This window comes from Lynx rufus, unplaced genomic scaffold, assembly GCF_022079265.1.
Source record: "Lynx rufus isolate CCGP_SWC_20201006 ecotype Redwood Valley unplaced genomic scaffold, mLynRuf1.p SCAF_45, whole genome shotgun sequence".
Taxonomy (NCBI): domain Eukaryota; kingdom Metazoa; phylum Chordata; class Mammalia; order Carnivora; family Felidae; genus Lynx; species Lynx rufus.
In genome coordinates this window covers 290488-307267 of record NW_025814862.1, presented here as the reverse complement: position 1 = coordinate 307267, position 16780 = coordinate 290488, and the positions used below count along the sequence as shown (strand labels likewise).

General features: G+C 40.2%; 1 protein-coding gene across 1 annotated transcript in view; it reads right to left on the bottom strand.

The window, feature by feature from the left end:
* Nucleotides 1-365: 365 nt before the first annotated feature.
* The window catches only part of LOC124525671 (piwi-like protein 1), a 30607-nt gene continuing 14192 nt past the window's right edge, over nucleotides 366-16780 (bottom strand). The window contains exons 10-22 of the mRNA XM_047098223.1: nucleotides 16015-16141; nucleotides 15681-15798; nucleotides 15155-15269; nucleotides 14467-14654; nucleotides 13825-13897; nucleotides 10836-10964; nucleotides 6887-7087; nucleotides 6638-6741; nucleotides 4247-4317; nucleotides 3684-3840; nucleotides 2999-3124; nucleotides 1959-2106; nucleotides 366-1794 (exon numbers count right to left, since the gene is read on the bottom strand). Coding sequence (XP_046954179.1) covers nucleotides 1678-1794; nucleotides 1959-2106; nucleotides 2999-3124; nucleotides 3684-3840; nucleotides 4247-4317; nucleotides 6638-6741; nucleotides 6887-7087; nucleotides 10836-10964; nucleotides 13825-13897; nucleotides 14467-14654; nucleotides 15155-15269; nucleotides 15681-15798; nucleotides 16015-16141 — 1674 coding nt within the window. The 3' untranslated portion in view covers nucleotides 366-1677. The remainder of the gene's footprint in view (nucleotides 1795-1958; nucleotides 2107-2998; nucleotides 3125-3683; nucleotides 3841-4246; nucleotides 4318-6637; nucleotides 6742-6886; nucleotides 7088-10835; nucleotides 10965-13824; nucleotides 13898-14466; nucleotides 14655-15154; nucleotides 15270-15680; nucleotides 15799-16014; nucleotides 16142-16780) is intronic.

Here is a 16780-nt window from a genome sequence, read left to right as displayed (position 1 = left end):
TTCCTCTGACTGACTTATTTCACTTAACATTAATACCCTCCAGTTCCATCCACATTGCTGCAAATGGCCAGATTTCATTCTTTCTCATTGCCAAGTAGTATTCCATTGGAACAGAAGACCATGGGGGAGGGGAAGGGGAAAAAATGTTACAAAGAGTGAGAGGCAAACCATAAAAGAGACTCTTAAATACTGAGAACTGAGGGTTGGTGGGGGAGAGGGGAAAGTGGGTGATGGGCATTGAGGAGGGCACTTGTTGGGATGAGCACTGGGTATTGTTATGGAAACCAATTTGACAATAAGTTACATTAAAAATATAATAAAATAACAAAACCCAATTTCAATGATTGTAACATGAATACCTTTATTACATCATTTTAAATTTATAAATCTTGAAATTTGTATATACTGTTATAAATAAATGATTTGTCTTGTACTTATGGGAAATGTTCAGAAAGTTTTAATAACTACTTTGAGTTTGTTCCTTCCATTTTATATAGATCTCTAGAAATGTATTATCTTAAGTCAAAATCTAGCATCAGAAAAAAACATGTTACCTTAATTTATCTTTAATTATAGACCCATCCTCTATATTCTATTTATCATTATTGCCAATCCTGCTAGGTAAGCTATTACTTGGATTACAATATATTTTAAAATGACTTTTGTTTTAATTTTATTTCTTAGAAAACTGGTTCAAATTGCAAACCTAAATTGATTAACTTATGATCAAAGAAATTCTATTGTTTTTAAACATATCCTTTTTTGTTATGTCTGAAACAAATCAACTCCTTACTGCTCCCCAAAATATGATTCTATGTAGGAATATTAAAAAAAAAAAACAAAGTTTCACATATTTCCTGAATCTATTTAAAGATAGTTTTAAGGGAAGAGAGAGAAAAAAAGTTATCTGTTTTCAAGAAAGACACAATAGCTTCATTTTAACAAATTACCCAGGACCCTTTTGATTACAGTCCAGTTAACAATAACGTCCCACTTGGAACATACACAAGAGAATGAATTAGTCAGAAGTGCTAATAGAGCTCTTCATTTTGCTTCCTTGTGGAAAAAGTGACAAAACATTTTGATGTTCCTAAGCTGTCAACTCTTAAAGCAAAAGGCTCTCCTCATTACATCTCTACCAGAGATACATTTCAAATTTCCACCCCAGTCCAAAGAGTAATCGATACTACATACATGTTATTTCTTTCATACAAAATTTTAATTAACACAAATAAATCCCCATTTAATTTTGCCTCTTTTTTTTTTTAGAGCTTTGCTGTTCTTTAAGAACTAAGTGTTTCAAAAAGGTATTATTTTCCAAGTATAATCTACCTGTGCATGTGACTAACGTCCAGCCACTACACTGAGTACAGTAACTTGCTCAGAACACCAAGTGTTCAGGCATGGTCAATCATAAAGTCACTGTAACACATTTCAAAGGTGGATTGCAAGACAAAACCCTCACAGCCCATTTTCCTGCCTGGAAAATAGAAGGGTCATGTTCAGTCAGTGGTAGTATTGCCCAAAGCATGCGCCACTCTGAACCCTCATGTCTAACCAATAATGATTATAATTTAAAACTGCATCAAGGAAAGTATCTCAGAAGGACAGCTTAAAAAGGAAAAATAAGTTCACAAATGGTGGCTTTCAACAAGTCGTCAGGCTCTCTTCTGTGGGTCACAGGTAAAAGAGACGGCTTGCCAGGGAATAGTGTGGTTCTTGGTGGATACTCTGGCCCACAAGGTAAGCCAGTTTATGGGCATAGTGACAAGGAGCAGGGACTCGAATGACACCCTTTAGTGGGAAGAAGAAGAACAACAACAAAAAATTAAGCTTCTCTCTACTTTCCCTAAATGTAACTTTTCAGAGATACCAATTCAAAGGTTCAGAAAGTATAGATTTAATTTCAAACAATTTTACAGATCTATAGGAAAATCCATATCAAAAAAAGTACTTACTGACAAATTATAATACATGTGGCATAGTCTGTAAGTTAGACACTGTATTCCATCTGGGGTGAAGTGAACAGTGTCATGGATAACATTATAGTGAGTGGGAGTGACAGTACCATCTTTCACAGACTGGCTCACGATAAAAAAGTCATACCTGGAATCACACAACACAGGAATACAGCATGTCAGCTTATTTTCAGAAAGAAAAAACAACATAGCAAACCTAGTATCTGACGTGACATGAATGGACAGAAATCCATTCTATGGACAAATTTCCTTTACATTTAGAAGCCTGCCTGTTGAGCAATGATTGGGGAAAGCAAGTCAACAAAGGGCAGTGCAACCATCAATACAAGCAAACAAGTAATAATGCTCTCATGATTTCTACAAAAGCATCTGTGCTAATGCCTAGATGCAGAAACTTGAAGTTGGCATGTTGGATACGATCGTAGGGACACTGAGTTTAGAGTTCCAGGGATGAACACCTTCTCCTCTTCCCAGAAAGTCACCAGAATCCATTCAAAGTCCCCAATGATAGAAATGGCAAGGTTCATCAACTTCTTGTAGCTCGTGGGTTTTTATGTGTACTATGTTCTGCTTGGTGTTGATCTTACTTTCTTTCCACTTGCTTTTCTCTTCATTCTTTTCCTGCCCTCTCCTAGATTGATCAATGTTTATCCTTCCTTAATCTTACTATGTTTCTCCCTGTCTGATGCTATGAAGGTCCTGTTTGTTTCCCATTCAGGGTTCTGCATAGTTCTTTCATTTGGCAGAATGGATGAGTCTCCATTTGACCAGGAGTCCTGCCATCCTTCCCAACAACTGAAGAATCTCAGAATGGTAAGCATATTTAAATTCTAGGAGAAGACAACTGAAGACAGAAACCTCTATAATTCCATGTGTATCTGTTTATATAATTTTTTCACCATCTTTAGGTCAATTCTTTCTCCTCCAAACCATGCAAACCTTTTTTTAGAAGAAAAAAAATAACATTTCTGTTTGAATAAAAGGGAACCTTTATTTAAATAAATAAAAGAATGGCTTACCATTGCCTCTTGGTCACCTCCACATCAATAACCGTTCCTGGAAGTGGATTTTGAAGTCTTCCTTGATACTCAGCAAAAAATCTGGTATTTATTCGTTTCTTCACCACAACGACAGTTAGTCGGACCCTTAAGAGTTACGATTGGTGTCACTAGGTGTGCCCCGTAATCTCAGAAGCATTCAGAGGTTGAAACACCACACAGACAGGATTAAGAAGAATCTGCAAAAGACTGCTCCCCACACACCCCAGTTTTAGGTCCTAGTTCTGTGTGCCCGACTCAAGCAGTAAAAGAGGTTCCTATTCACAGCCACCCACATCATAGGGGGAGGAACTTCTTCACAAGGTCAGGACCCCTCCTACCTATGCTGGGCACCAGGGTTCACCCACAAACAGATGAGGCCAGAGGAGGCAGTTGAGAGGAATTCTCCAGCCCTCGACTGACACAACTCCCGAAGAAAGGAGTTCCATAAACACGAACCATCGACCAGCTATGATCATGGATTTTAATGAATATCTGAGGTTAAGAAGCCCCCGCTACATGAAGGGTGGCAGGGAGATTAGGAAAAAGGAAAGATCATGGGGCTCCAAAGGAAGAACACAATCTGGAATGTTTCAGTTCTGCTCTGCACTCTTGACTTGGGTGTGGAGCAGAATGTCAAAGAATCTGCATTTTACAACTTATATACTTAGACTCGTCGCCGTAAACAGATTTTAAGGAGGACCGAATCTGTGGTACTTCGTGTTCAATCAGTGCTTGAAGCTGACCGTCCCCCACTCCATCCCGATACACAATGATGGATTGTGGCAGAAATAGATTATGTTTATACCAGAGCTTCAGGGCAGCTGAAAGGAAATGAGAAACACGGATAAATAGACAGTAACTGGGAACAAACTGGCCACTGCTATTTGTAACAACTCCTAGGTTCAGTTTTTCAACACTGTAGCCTCCAGGACACTTTCGCAGCTTTTAGGCCTTCAGGCTAGCTCAGGGTTTCTCAACAGCACCACTACTGAAATACTGAGCCAGGTAATTCTTTGTGGTGGTGACGGTAGGCGTGTTGTTGTCTTCTGCATCATTCCTGGTCTCTACCCACTAACTAGATGCCAGTAGCACTTCCATCCCAGTTGTGACAACCAAGAGTGTCTTTAGGCATTGCCAAAAATCTCCTGGGGGATAATATCTCCACTAATGGCCAACTAGTATATACAACTATAAAGTCAGGCACTCCAACCTCCAGGGGACACTGACCTTCCAAGCAGGCTTTCAGCCCACTCACAAGCTCCTGCCCCGCTTCTTGGAAGACACACTGAGAGAACCACCTGTTTGGAGAAACATAAGCCATTAGTTTGGCAAACAGGATTCTTAAAATTTCATCATTTTGATGCGGAGTTAATCTAGGACTTCCAAAAAAAAAAAAAAGTCACTATCAGTAGCTGAGGATCCATTTGAGGATCCATTCTTTCATTTCCCTGCAGAGATCAAGGCATTAGTCTCTTCTGGTATCTTAGGCATTTAATAAGATTCTGAATGTACACAAATAGTGATATAGAATGGAAGCATTGATTAACATTGCTACAAATTATTCATACTTTCAAAGTGCTGACTACTGCTATCTCACCCACTGGTGGACACCACAAAATAAACAGACTGTTTTCCTGGAGATTCCTGCTTCCAGGCTGATGCCTTAAACAATGGTTCATCCATAATAATCTGCTTTGAAGGAGCAATCTGCTTTGGAATGGTAATAGCTACTTGACCGTGTCCCAGTAGATCAATAGTTGTCTCAACGTTATTGTTTTTTCTTTTGTAAATATTTTGAGAGAGAGAGGCAGAGAGAGGCAGAGAGAGGCAGAGAGAGGCAGAGAGAGGCAGAGAGAGGCAGAGAGAGGCAGAGAGAGGCAGAGAGAGGCAGAGAGAGGCAGAGAGAGGCAGAGAGATAATCCTAATCAAGCTCCCCATTCACGAACCATGAGATAATGACCTGAGCCAAAATCAAGAGTCAGATAATTAACCAACTGAGCCACCCAGGCACCTCTGGTCTCAGTATTCTATCCCCTGTGATTTAATTAGTTCAAAGTATTACAATGACTTGACATGATACAACGTATTTGTTTGTCTGCCTCTTTTTCGGTATTTACATTCTATGAGAAGAGATGATGCTTTTGGGCACTACATTTTCACTGCTCTTTTCGCAGCATTTGAACATAGCAAGTGCTCAAAAAGCTCTCTGAACCAGGGACACTGGGTGGCTCTGTCAGTTGAGCATCTGACTCCTGGTTTTGGTTCAGATCATGATCTCACAGTTCATGGTTTCAAGCCCCGTGTCAGGCTCTGCACTGACAGCATGGAGCCTGCCTGGGATTCTCTCTCCCTCTCTCTCTGCCCCTCTTCTGCTCACTCTCTCTCTGTCTCTCTCAAAATAAAATTTTAAAAATTATCTATGAACTGAATGAAAGCTTAATTTCCTCCCCATTATTTTCAAATTCCCTTCCCCACACAAAAAAACAAAACAATGTTACTGTATGGAAATAGAGTATGACTGGGAAAAAAATGGTCATTTATGAAAATAAAGATGAATCCTCAAAAGAAAACTCTCGAATTATACCTAGTGGGTCACATTCATCATTAAACATAGCAGTGATTTGTGACGGTCATACATGTCCTAATGCTCAGGAAACTATAAAGTGTGTGCAAACTCATCTCAAGGTGGATTCTATTCTAAGCCCAGAAAACAGAAGTGTTCCTGGAGCAAAGGAGAAGCACGGGGTATGGAAGCAGGTCTTCTTTGGCAGGTGCATTACATATGAACGTATGAAGACAACATCCCATATCTATGTGCTACTGGTTGCATTCCTAGTTGGTCTTCCCCATGTACACACTCAGTTCTTTCCTGTGGCTGATGGTCCCATGCAGAGACCCACTGATAAGAGCCTGTGGTAGGCAGAATCCTACCTGTCCTAATCCCCAGGACTGTGACTATCAGGAGATATTGCCCCGTGATTATGTCCTGTGACACAGTTGACTTTATGATAAGGAGATTTTCCAGATGGACTGTATCTAATCTCATGAGCCCCTTTAAAAGCAGAGAGTTTTCTCTGGCTGATGGCAGAGGAGAAGGAGAGGTTTGAAGCAGAACAAGGACTCATGGTGCCCTGGGGGATCAGGGCATGTAAGAAGGAATGTGGATGAAATGCTAGGAATGGAGACTGGCCGGCAGGTGGCAGCCAGCAAGAAAATGAGGACCTCTGTCCTTGGTCTACAAAAAAAATGAATTCTGCCAAAAGGATGTGCCCTTGGATTCTCCAGACCAGAATGTGGCTTGGCTGACACTTAACCTCTGCCATATGAGGACCTGAGAGCCATGTGGTGCCAGATGGCTGACCCACAGACCTGTGTGCAGACACATGAGTGTCATCTTAAACTGCCATATTTGTCATCATTTGTTATGCAGCTATAGAAAAATCATACAGAGGCTTCCACACAAAATGTTTTTGGAGCATAACCTTGCCAGAAGAGGAGCAGTACAAGGTGGCTAAGAACACATTGTCTGTGGACCTTGCTAAGGAGCATTAGTTACGCCCACTCTCCTGCTTGTCCAGCCAGCTGCCAACTGAACCATGTCTGCCAGAGCCCACTCACTGTGTTAATTCCTGATTGACGCTGGACACGAAGCCTGCAATGGACTTCCGTCGATTTACAATATCGTGGAAACAGTCAATACCGACGAACATTGCATTCCGTAACTGAAAGGTTTAAGAAGGGAGTCCATTGAGTTAGGACAAAACGTGAGCAAAATTAAGCAATTACATGTTAAAGAGAGTCAAATACAGTCTTAGCAAATTCAATGAAACAACTGAAATAAAGAGAAGGCAAAGAAATCCAACATACTCCTATTTCCACCTTCCAGAGGGCTCCTCCCATCTTGCAGTTCATCTGCTGGGCAATCTTTGTAGCAATGGTCATCAGCGTCTGGGGTTTGTCTAAGGTCCGTGCCACCACACACTGGCTTGGGATGGGGCAATTGACGCACAGGTATTTTTTAATGCCATCATACAGGTCTTTCCTGTCACTGGACAGCACACAAAGGACCTTGAAAGAAAGCAAAAATGAAACTGTCCAAGATGCAACCACAGTGACAGGAGAAATGCACAGGAGAAATATCAAGGAAGATATTTAGGTGGAACACTGATAAAGCAGAGTCCATTTATTCAATAGCTTATCTGTGAAAGGTCTGGAATCCTGTTACATTAAATAATTGTAAAGTGTGTAGAAGAGAGTCTGGGAGCCAGGCACAGGCGATACACATCGATTGTCTGAACTTGCAAAGTCTGTACATCCTGGTTATTCTGTTTCTAGGAGTTTATCATGAAGTTATCAAGGAAGGGTTAAAACACAGATTGAAGCATACCATTCTCAGGACAGTCACCACTTCCAGTTGCAGACTATGTGAGAAGCACTTGCCAAGCATTGTACTCAACTCAATTAATTCCTCAACAACCTACTGAGATGAATACTAGTATCCCCATCTTATCTCCAAGCAAACATGCTCAGGAGTTATGGGAACCACCAGATTCGCAGGCAGCAGAGCAAGGTTTCCTACATGTGCTCAAGCCTCCAGCAGGACACAGAGCCATGAGGAAGAGCCATTACTGCTTGCTGGTTTCTGACTATAATGGGAAAATCCTCAATATATTATTTTTACCATGATGATGCCTTCAGCAAGATTTTTTTGGCAAATATCCTTGATCAGATTAGGGAAATTGTTTAATGTTTATTTTGACAGAGACAGAGAACAGGGGAGGGGCAGAAAGAGGGAGACCCAGAATCCAAAGCTGTCTCCATGCTCTGAGTTGTCAGCACAGAACCCGACATGGGGCTCGAACTCCTGAACCGTGAGATCATGACCTGAGCCAAAGTTGGATGCTCAACTGACTGAGCCACCCAGGCACCCCAGGAAATTCTTATTCTAGATTAAATGAGTTTTTCTTTTCACATAAGAAATGTGGAATTCTATCAAATGCATTATCTGCATTTTTTTCATTTGCAATCATTTTTCCTATAATTCACAATACTAACCAGCTAATTACTTCTCTTTTTCTAAAAACTGAATTTCAAGTTTTCAGATCTACTAGCACCCCCCTGGACCATGGTGTTCTCCTAATATTTTTTTAGCCTCCAAGGAATCTTAATCATGAACTCTCCTTGTTCTTAATGTTGTCAAGTCTCTTTTGGCCTCTTTTCTTCACACTTGACAACCTCAAGTTTTAATATTCTTGGCTTCAGATTTGTTGTTCTGTTTAGTTTCTGCTTTTTGTTATTTCCTCCTACTTTATTTTGGTTCATTCTGTTCTTAGTGCATTAAAATTTAGACTTCATTCCCAATGCATTCACCGAGGGCCAGGAGTCCCCCATTGTTATTAGTTTGCTGTTTTATACAGGTCTTGATACATACTACTTATATGGTCTAAGCTTTTTTTTTTTTAACTTCCATTAATATTCTTCTTTTTTTAAGAAAAAAAAGTTTATTTTGAGAAGAGTGTGTGGGAGGGGCAGAGAGAGAAAGAATCCAAACAGACTCTGTCTGCACTGTCAGCATGGAGCCTGATGCAGAGCTCAGACTCACAAACCTTGAGATCATGACCTGAGCCAAAATCAATTGGATGTTTAACAAACTGAGCCACCCAGGTGCCCTTCCATTGATATTATTCTAATATAATTGCTACTTACAAGTAATTCTTCGGTTTTTAAATGTATGTGGACTAATGATTTCTACTTGCAGTGGACTGTAGTCACTGTGTGTTTTTGATAGTAATGTCAGTCCTTCATTATTGGTTTAGGATTTCTCCATGTCCATTGGGATCACTTAAGTATAAAGCTGAACTAATTTACAGATACGTTTTGAAAAGCACCTAATCTTTTGGGTACAGATTACACACACACACACACACACACACACACACACACACACACACACACCTTTCCCTCTTTATATGTATATATTTATATATTATCTGGTAAGTCAGGCTTTTAAATATGAGTTTAAAATCTTCTAGATTCTAATTTTTATGTGATGATTTCTGAGTTTTCTGAGAGTGGTCAACTAACATTGTCTCCTACAACCAGCTTCTGGAGTAGCATGGACCTGTCTCCTCCTGAGGAGAACTTGTTCAAGCTTATGAAAATATAGGGGCATGCCTGTTTATGGCCTTGTTAAACTGGCTGAGCTCTAAAGTTAATGGCAATAAAAAGGAATGAAATCTTGCCATTCTCAACTATGTGGATGGAACTAGAGGGTATTATGCTAAGTGAAGTCAGAGAAAGACAAACATCATATGACTTCACTTGTATGAGAACATTAAGATACAAAACAGATGAACATAAGGGAAGGGAAACAAAAATATAAAAACAGGGAGGGGGACAAAAACATAAGAGACTCTTAAATATGGAGAACAAACAGGGTTGCTGGAGGGGTTGTGGGGGGGGGGATGGGCTAAACGGGTAAGGGGCATTAAGGAATCTACTCCTGAAATCATTGTGGCACTAACTTGGATGCAAATTTAAAAAAATAAATAAAAATTAAAAAAAAAAGATTTACAGAGTTAAGATAGGAGAGAAGTAGAGAGATGATCCCAGCAAGTGGGGATGCTTTCTCCCAAAGTGTCTGCCCACCCTCTGAAAGGTTGGAGACTATGAACAGACAGCCTGAGAGAGAGAGGAGGACAGAAATTGAAGGCAATTCCCTGTCGAGGAAAGAGTACTAGAGATAGATTTTGAGTCTCTACCACTCAAAACTAAACAGATGAGCTTTAGAACACTACATATTAAGGCATGAAGCCACGGGAATGTTCAAGCTGATAGTTGTACCAATGTACACACCCACCATTTTGGAAAAGTGATAAGTAGCATCTAATGACAAGGGACCTTTCTACTCCAAGGTAAATTGCCAACAGAAATGCATGTGCACAAAAGACATGTACTAAAGTATGCAAAACAGTACTCTAGATCATAGCAAAACTAGAGACATTCCACATGTCCATCAAGAATAGAATGGGTTAAGTGGGAAAAAAATGGGATACTACTAGAGCAAGAGAGCAAATAAACCACAGCTATATCCCACTAAAGGCGAAGCTCAAGGTTGAACAAAAAGAAAAACAGACCAAAAAGACTATGCAGGGACACCTGGGTGGCTCAGTCGGCTAAGCGTCTGACCTCAACTCAGATCATGGTCTCGCGGTTCATGAGTTCAAGCCCCGCTTCGGGCTCTATGCTGTCAGTTCAGAGGCTGGAGCCTGCTTCGGATTCTGTGTCTCCCTCTCACTCTGCCCCTCCCCCCCTCTCTCTCCCAAAAATAAACATTAAAAAAAGGACTATATGGTGGACTCTTTAGGGGCAAAATTCAAACAAACACAACACGAAGCTCTGGTGACAGCAGTCGGGGGTGGGTAGTAGATGCATCAGGAGAACAGTAAGCATAAAGGAAACAGTCTACTTCACCGGAGGGTAAAAGATCATAATCCATTAAATGAGAATCCATGAGTCCATGTTTACATAAGTAAATAAATACATACTGGCACGAGTCAAGAAGAATGGAAAGGTCTTCCTAATAGAAAAACAACTAACAAACACAGAAGAGATGCCAAAAGCATAAAAAGCACTGACTGGGGAGCACCATAATAAGCACTATTTCAGGCACAAATCATCAATGGATGCTAAAACTGGGGAGTGAAACCACCGAGAAACAGGAAATGTGCATGGTCTCAAAATGTCTCCCCCCAATTAACTGATTAATTATAAGGGGGGGGGAATTATCACTTTAAAAATGGGGAAACTACCAGACCTCATCTTGAATCAGATGATCCAAATTAAAATTACAAGTCAACACCACATGCTCCCAAACATGATGAGTTGAAAACAAGACGGCGTTGCTTCTGTGGTAATCCTGCAAGAGCACGTGACCTGACTCCAGCTGCAAAGAAACGGGCAAAGTCATACTGAGGACTGTTCTACAAAATAACTGACCAGCATACTTTCAGAATGTCAAGGCCATAGATCTCAAAGGCAGACCAAAAAAATTTTCCAGATTAAAAGTAGACTAAAAAGACACGGCCATCAGATGCCTCAGGTGATTCGGGGCACTTTGGGTGGCTCAGTTGGTTAAATGTCTGACTCTTGATTTGGGCTCAGGTCATGATCTCACAGTTCATGGGATCAAACCCCATGTCAGGCTCAGCACTAGCAGCAAGGAGCCTGCTTGAGATTCTCTCTCTTTCTCTCCGTCCCTCCCCCGGTTGTGTTCTTTCTGGAAAATAAATACATTAATTTAAAACAAAATAAATTCTTAAATGCCTCAGGTGATCCTAGAAGGACCCAATAATTTGGTTTCCTATAAAGGAGATGGTTGGTAGAATCGGAATTAGGCAGGTAGATGGATGAATGGCTCAGGAAAACACACATACTGTTAATAATGACACACATGCATAAATGGACATATGTGTGTATGTTCTGTACATAAGGAGAGGGAGAGAATGATTTGCAGAAAAGGGGGTAGGTAGATGGAAAGGAGAGGGAGAGAGAACAATTATATGGATGTGTTAGAATGTATTATTTGTGGAATCCAGATGATGGCTGTAGAGAACTTAGTACTGCCTTTGCAACTCTTCCTGTAAGTCTTAAATTGCATTAAAGTATAAAGTTAAAAGAACTTAAGGTTCTAAATATTCATGAGAACAGAAACTGGAAGTTTCAGATTGATGTGTAATGGTTATTTGGAAAAGGAACACAGTAAGGTTCTCTGTTTAAAATAATGGGGACAATGTTTCCAGTTGGCACTTTTTACTGCAAATGTTTAATTTTCAGGAACCGGTTATTACAGGTGAGTGAATGTATTTTTATTCTTTTAGCCTTAAGTTTTTAACAAAATCCTAGATTTGTTTTTCACAGGAAGGAAATCAAACCAAAGAAATCCCCATAGCTTGAACACACTTTTATTTCCTGTTACTGCCTTACTCTTCCAACTCACACATTTATAGGAATTTAATTATTCAAACACTTGTGCTTCCTCACCATGCCTTGTTTAAACCAGTGAGCTATAAGGGGGTTATCTGTATACACCATAAGGAGAATATATTCCCAAACTGCGAATTGTTGGTAGTGTTACCACCAGTCCATATTGCATATCTGTGACGTTAAAATTTTATTTTAGATGTAATATAAATCTGTAGCTTGATGTCCTCTGGCCCCCCACCTTACTGCCACACTGCTTTGAGATTTGTTAGCCGCATGGCTTCACCCCTGTTCACATACATCCCTCTCTACTCGATCTATGGAGATTTCCATTTGCACTTAAAGACCATTTTACACATAATTGTCAATCCTTGTGTTATGTGGTCATCCCCAATTGTGTGGTGTGCATAAGAAGGATTGTAGACATGCTCCCCCCAACTCCATCTGACAGAATACCTTACAATATTGAAGGAGCTACCTTGAGTAGAAGATACTGTTCCAAAAAAGCAAAGTTAGGACAAATGACTCAAAGTGGGACAAGATCCCATTCAAGGGATAAAGACATCTTTTAAGACATTCCCACAATTAAAAGGGCAGTCTTGAGCTTTTCAGACAGATGCTAAATGAGCAAAGAAATTCCTGTTTAGAGGATTTAAACAACTACCAAAGTTCTTCAACTCTGATTCTAACAAATGGAAACACTATGCTTTGCTGATTCCCAATGAAGGCTTCCAGCTGAGGATCTAAGGCTGCAACACTGAAGAACAGAACAAAACACAGCACTCAACAAGGAACAGGAGGCAATACACAAAATTTAAGTACAATAGGATTTCAAAAATGAGACCTTTCATTTAAGAATGCGTATGGCTCATACAAGGTAGGCTTCAGAGTAGCCTAAAAGCCTCCATAGTAGAAACTAAAAAGAGAAAAGTCTACCCTTTCTGTAAAGGACAATAGGAGAAACATCCTGGTTTCATGATCAAGAAACAAAGATCCCTTTAAAGATCATCCTGGAGGAGGAAGAAGGAATGCAAGATGGATTAGGAGAAAGAACCCCAGGAACGAAGAAGAAAAAAGTTGCCTTAGTAATTCAGATACAACATAATGACAACTTAGTCTAAGACACCGGATGGAGAAAAGGTAAGGAAAAGTCCTCAGAAAAATACCAAAGTAGAGAACACATGCTGGACTAGAACAAGATCATGGACTTCAAAGGATACAGCTGGGGGTGGAGACAGGATGAATGTGATTACCATAATCCACCTTACTTTACATTTATATGGTGGTTTTCAGTTTGCGAGATGTTTTTTCATTTTTAAAGGATTGAGACAGACAGAGAGAGAGAGAGAGAGAGAGAGAGAGAGAGAGGGAGAGAGAGCACGCGCACACAAGTGGGGGAGGGGCAGAGAGAGAGAGGAAGAGAGAGAACCCCAAGCAGGCTCAGAGCTGTCAGTGCAGAGCCCAACATGGGGTTCAATCCCATGAACTGTGAGATCATAATCTAAGCCAAAACCAAGAGTCAGACACTTAACTGACTGAACCATCCAGGCGCCTCTGTGAGATTTTAAAAAATAATAATTCCAAGTTCTCAAGCCTGAAAGAATTAGCATAACATGGTAACATTACCTAGTGGCTAAAACCCAACATTACCTAGTGGCTAAAACCCAAAAGGCTGTATTCAGCTACATGAGAGGGGTAAATTTATATTTGTTTGCTAGTTTTGGAAACCACTGGCAACATTTCAAATTTAAAAATACATACAAATGCAGTTTTAGGATAGTCACTAAGTAGTGTGCATATATACATATATAATAGACACTTACCATCTGTGTTTTGGATGACACATGGTTTTCTAAGATGGTTGTATAGGATTGGACTGTATCATTTACTTCAAGCCTAGAAAATAAGTATATATACTCTATATTCAACCGGTGACAAATAGTGAACATGTAACATTTTATGCAGCCAATGAAGCATGATATAAGATAAAACAAGATACTATGTTAAGTCAAGTATTTCAGTTGAAAGTGTGTTCTTAAAAATAAGGTCAATTTTTGGCTTCCTCAACATGTATCCCAATAGCCACAAACCATATATCACAAAAGCCTATTTTAATACCTGTTGACTAGAATAGACTTTTTTGTTTACAAACTTTCATTTTGATGAAGTGACTGATTCCTATAACTTAGTATCTTCTGATTCCAATTTTAGATTGATAACTGCTTTAAATTTTTTTTTAATGTTTATTTTTTGAGAGGGGGGGGAGGGGCAGAGAGAGGGAGACACCGAATCCAAAGCAGGCTCCAGGCTCCAAGCTGTCAGCACAGAGCCTGATGTGGGGCTCAAACTCACAAGCTGTAAGATCATGACCTGAGCCGAAGTCAGGCACTTAACTGACTGAGCCACCCAGGCACCCCTTGCTGACAACTAATTTTTAAATCGGATATAATTTCTGCCGTACTTACATTTTTGCATCTCTCATAGCTATGCCCATGGTGGGTGTAACTTTCCGTAGGCTCTGTAGCAAGGACAAGGCTGCTCCATAATTTCTCCTAGGATATAGCACTAGCCAATGATCTAGTGACTTCACATTGAGTAAAGGTCCACTTCTAGTTTCTTTTGACCAATCTGCAAATTGTGGATGGGAGTTGAACTGGAAGAGAATTCCAAGACAGACAGACAGACATATATACATATATATTTTTTTAATGAAGTTTTATACATCATCGAAGAGCCTTTCCATCGTAAATCTGTGCTACTTCCTATTGAAACACTACAATTTTAAACTTCAGTCATAACTGAATGATATCTTTTTCCTTAAGATAGAGAGTAATACTGGAATTCCATCATGGGTCATTCTGGGCTGTTTTGGTTCTAGGTAGTTGACTCGTAAGGATGCATTTGGAAGATAATTTTGCCATGAGCAATGTCCACAGTACTAATAAGGATAAAACACAGTTTACTACATGCCAACCACGTTACATGCATTCTCATTGAACATCTGCTTACTGTCTCATAGAGAAAGGACAGGTAACCCAAGAAGAGAGAGTAGTCCCAGGTATTGACCTGAGTGAGTTCCTCTGTGTTATTACTCACCTGACCTCAAATAACTAAATGAGCAAGTGAAACATGGCCACTTTGAAATGGTCTTACCGCTCTGCTTCCTTGAAGAATTCTTACTTCTTTCATAATTCTTCCTGAGAAGGACACGAAGTTGGGGTCAAATTTCAAATCCCAAAGTTGGAGTTCCCTTTGTGCACTCTTATTTCTGAAAGTTAAAATTTCTAAAAATCAATCCAAACGAAATAAGCAAAGGCAATGATCCACTTATAAAATTCTCCTCTAATCTAAAGATGTCTTCTATTGTCCTCTGTGCTGACATGGTACAAAGAAGGTCCCTGGTACCCTGAAATCATGATGTCTTCGCTCTCACATTTGCACAGGGTCTTAGGATCTTTCTATATCATTCTCCCCCTCCAGACTTCCCCTAACTTTGCATTGACAGAAAAAAATAGAGTTGTTTCCCCCAAGATATCATTTTCGTCCCAACTGTCACATTTTAGTTGGAGAATCTGAGATGCCAGGGGTTCTACGCAGTCTCCGCTTCAGGACACACACACACACACACACACACACACACACACACACACACAGAGAGAGAGAGAAAAATAACACTTACTTTTGTACAATATTCATGAATCTTCGTAATTCATGCTGCCTTTTTTCTGGATCCAACCTTGTATGCATAGCCAAGTCTCTCATCACTCTGTAGTCTTTACGCATTTCATCTGTTAGACCTTTACAAAAAAAGTTTAGAAAAGATATAGCTAAAGAAGCAAGAATAGATTTACATGAGAGAAGCCTGGACCACTGTAACTGCAAGAGGAAGAACCAGCAGAGAGAATGCAGCTCTGGGCCATATGGAGTATTATGAAAAGCCGGTACTTCTACATCCTAACACCTGGGGCTTAAAAGGGGTGGACTTCTCTGAAGACTGCATAAATCTGTAGTACCTGTCAGGTAGCATAGCTCAGGAACCAGCATTATAGGCTCATGGGGCGTGTCCTGTTGGCTCTTTTTCCATTTGCCTTTGCTGACCAAAAGTGGCTGAGTTAGGTCAGTAACCACTAGACCATGTTGCTGCTCAACAGAAACAAGAAAGAACACTGGTGTAACTATCAGTGAAGCCTCAGCAAAGTCACGTAAATATGTACAGAAGTGCATTTTGGGGTCACCAACAGAGGCCTGGGGGTGTGCTGGTGATACGGTTTCCTCAAGTTTAAGAATGCATTAAAGATATTCTTAATATTCTCTTAGTTAGACGTCCCACAGATGGCCTCTTTTTTTCTATCAACACACGTAGCCAAGGAGAGAGGGATTCTTACAGACATTATATTGGGGGTCATTGTACCATCCTTTCACTACATATATGTAAACATATGACAGTCTCTTAGGATCTGTATTTCTCACTACAGCACTGTCTTAAAGATTCCTCAAACATACTTGAGAACTTTCAAGAGGATTCCCAAACGAAGGGGTGGACAACAAACCCAGTCAACTTTTTAGAGTTGCAATTCCACATCTATTCCCAACATGCCTCCTGCATCATTTCCCCTAAACTCTCAGTCCCTGCTTCCAGGAGGAAGAGATATTTGCCAAGACATCCTACCCCTGGGCTGCAATTTCCATGCCACAAACTGCTTTTACTCTCTAACACACAGCAATGGTTCTTCATAGATCCTTCCATGCCAATCAGCAAGGTCCTCATCAGTAAGAAGT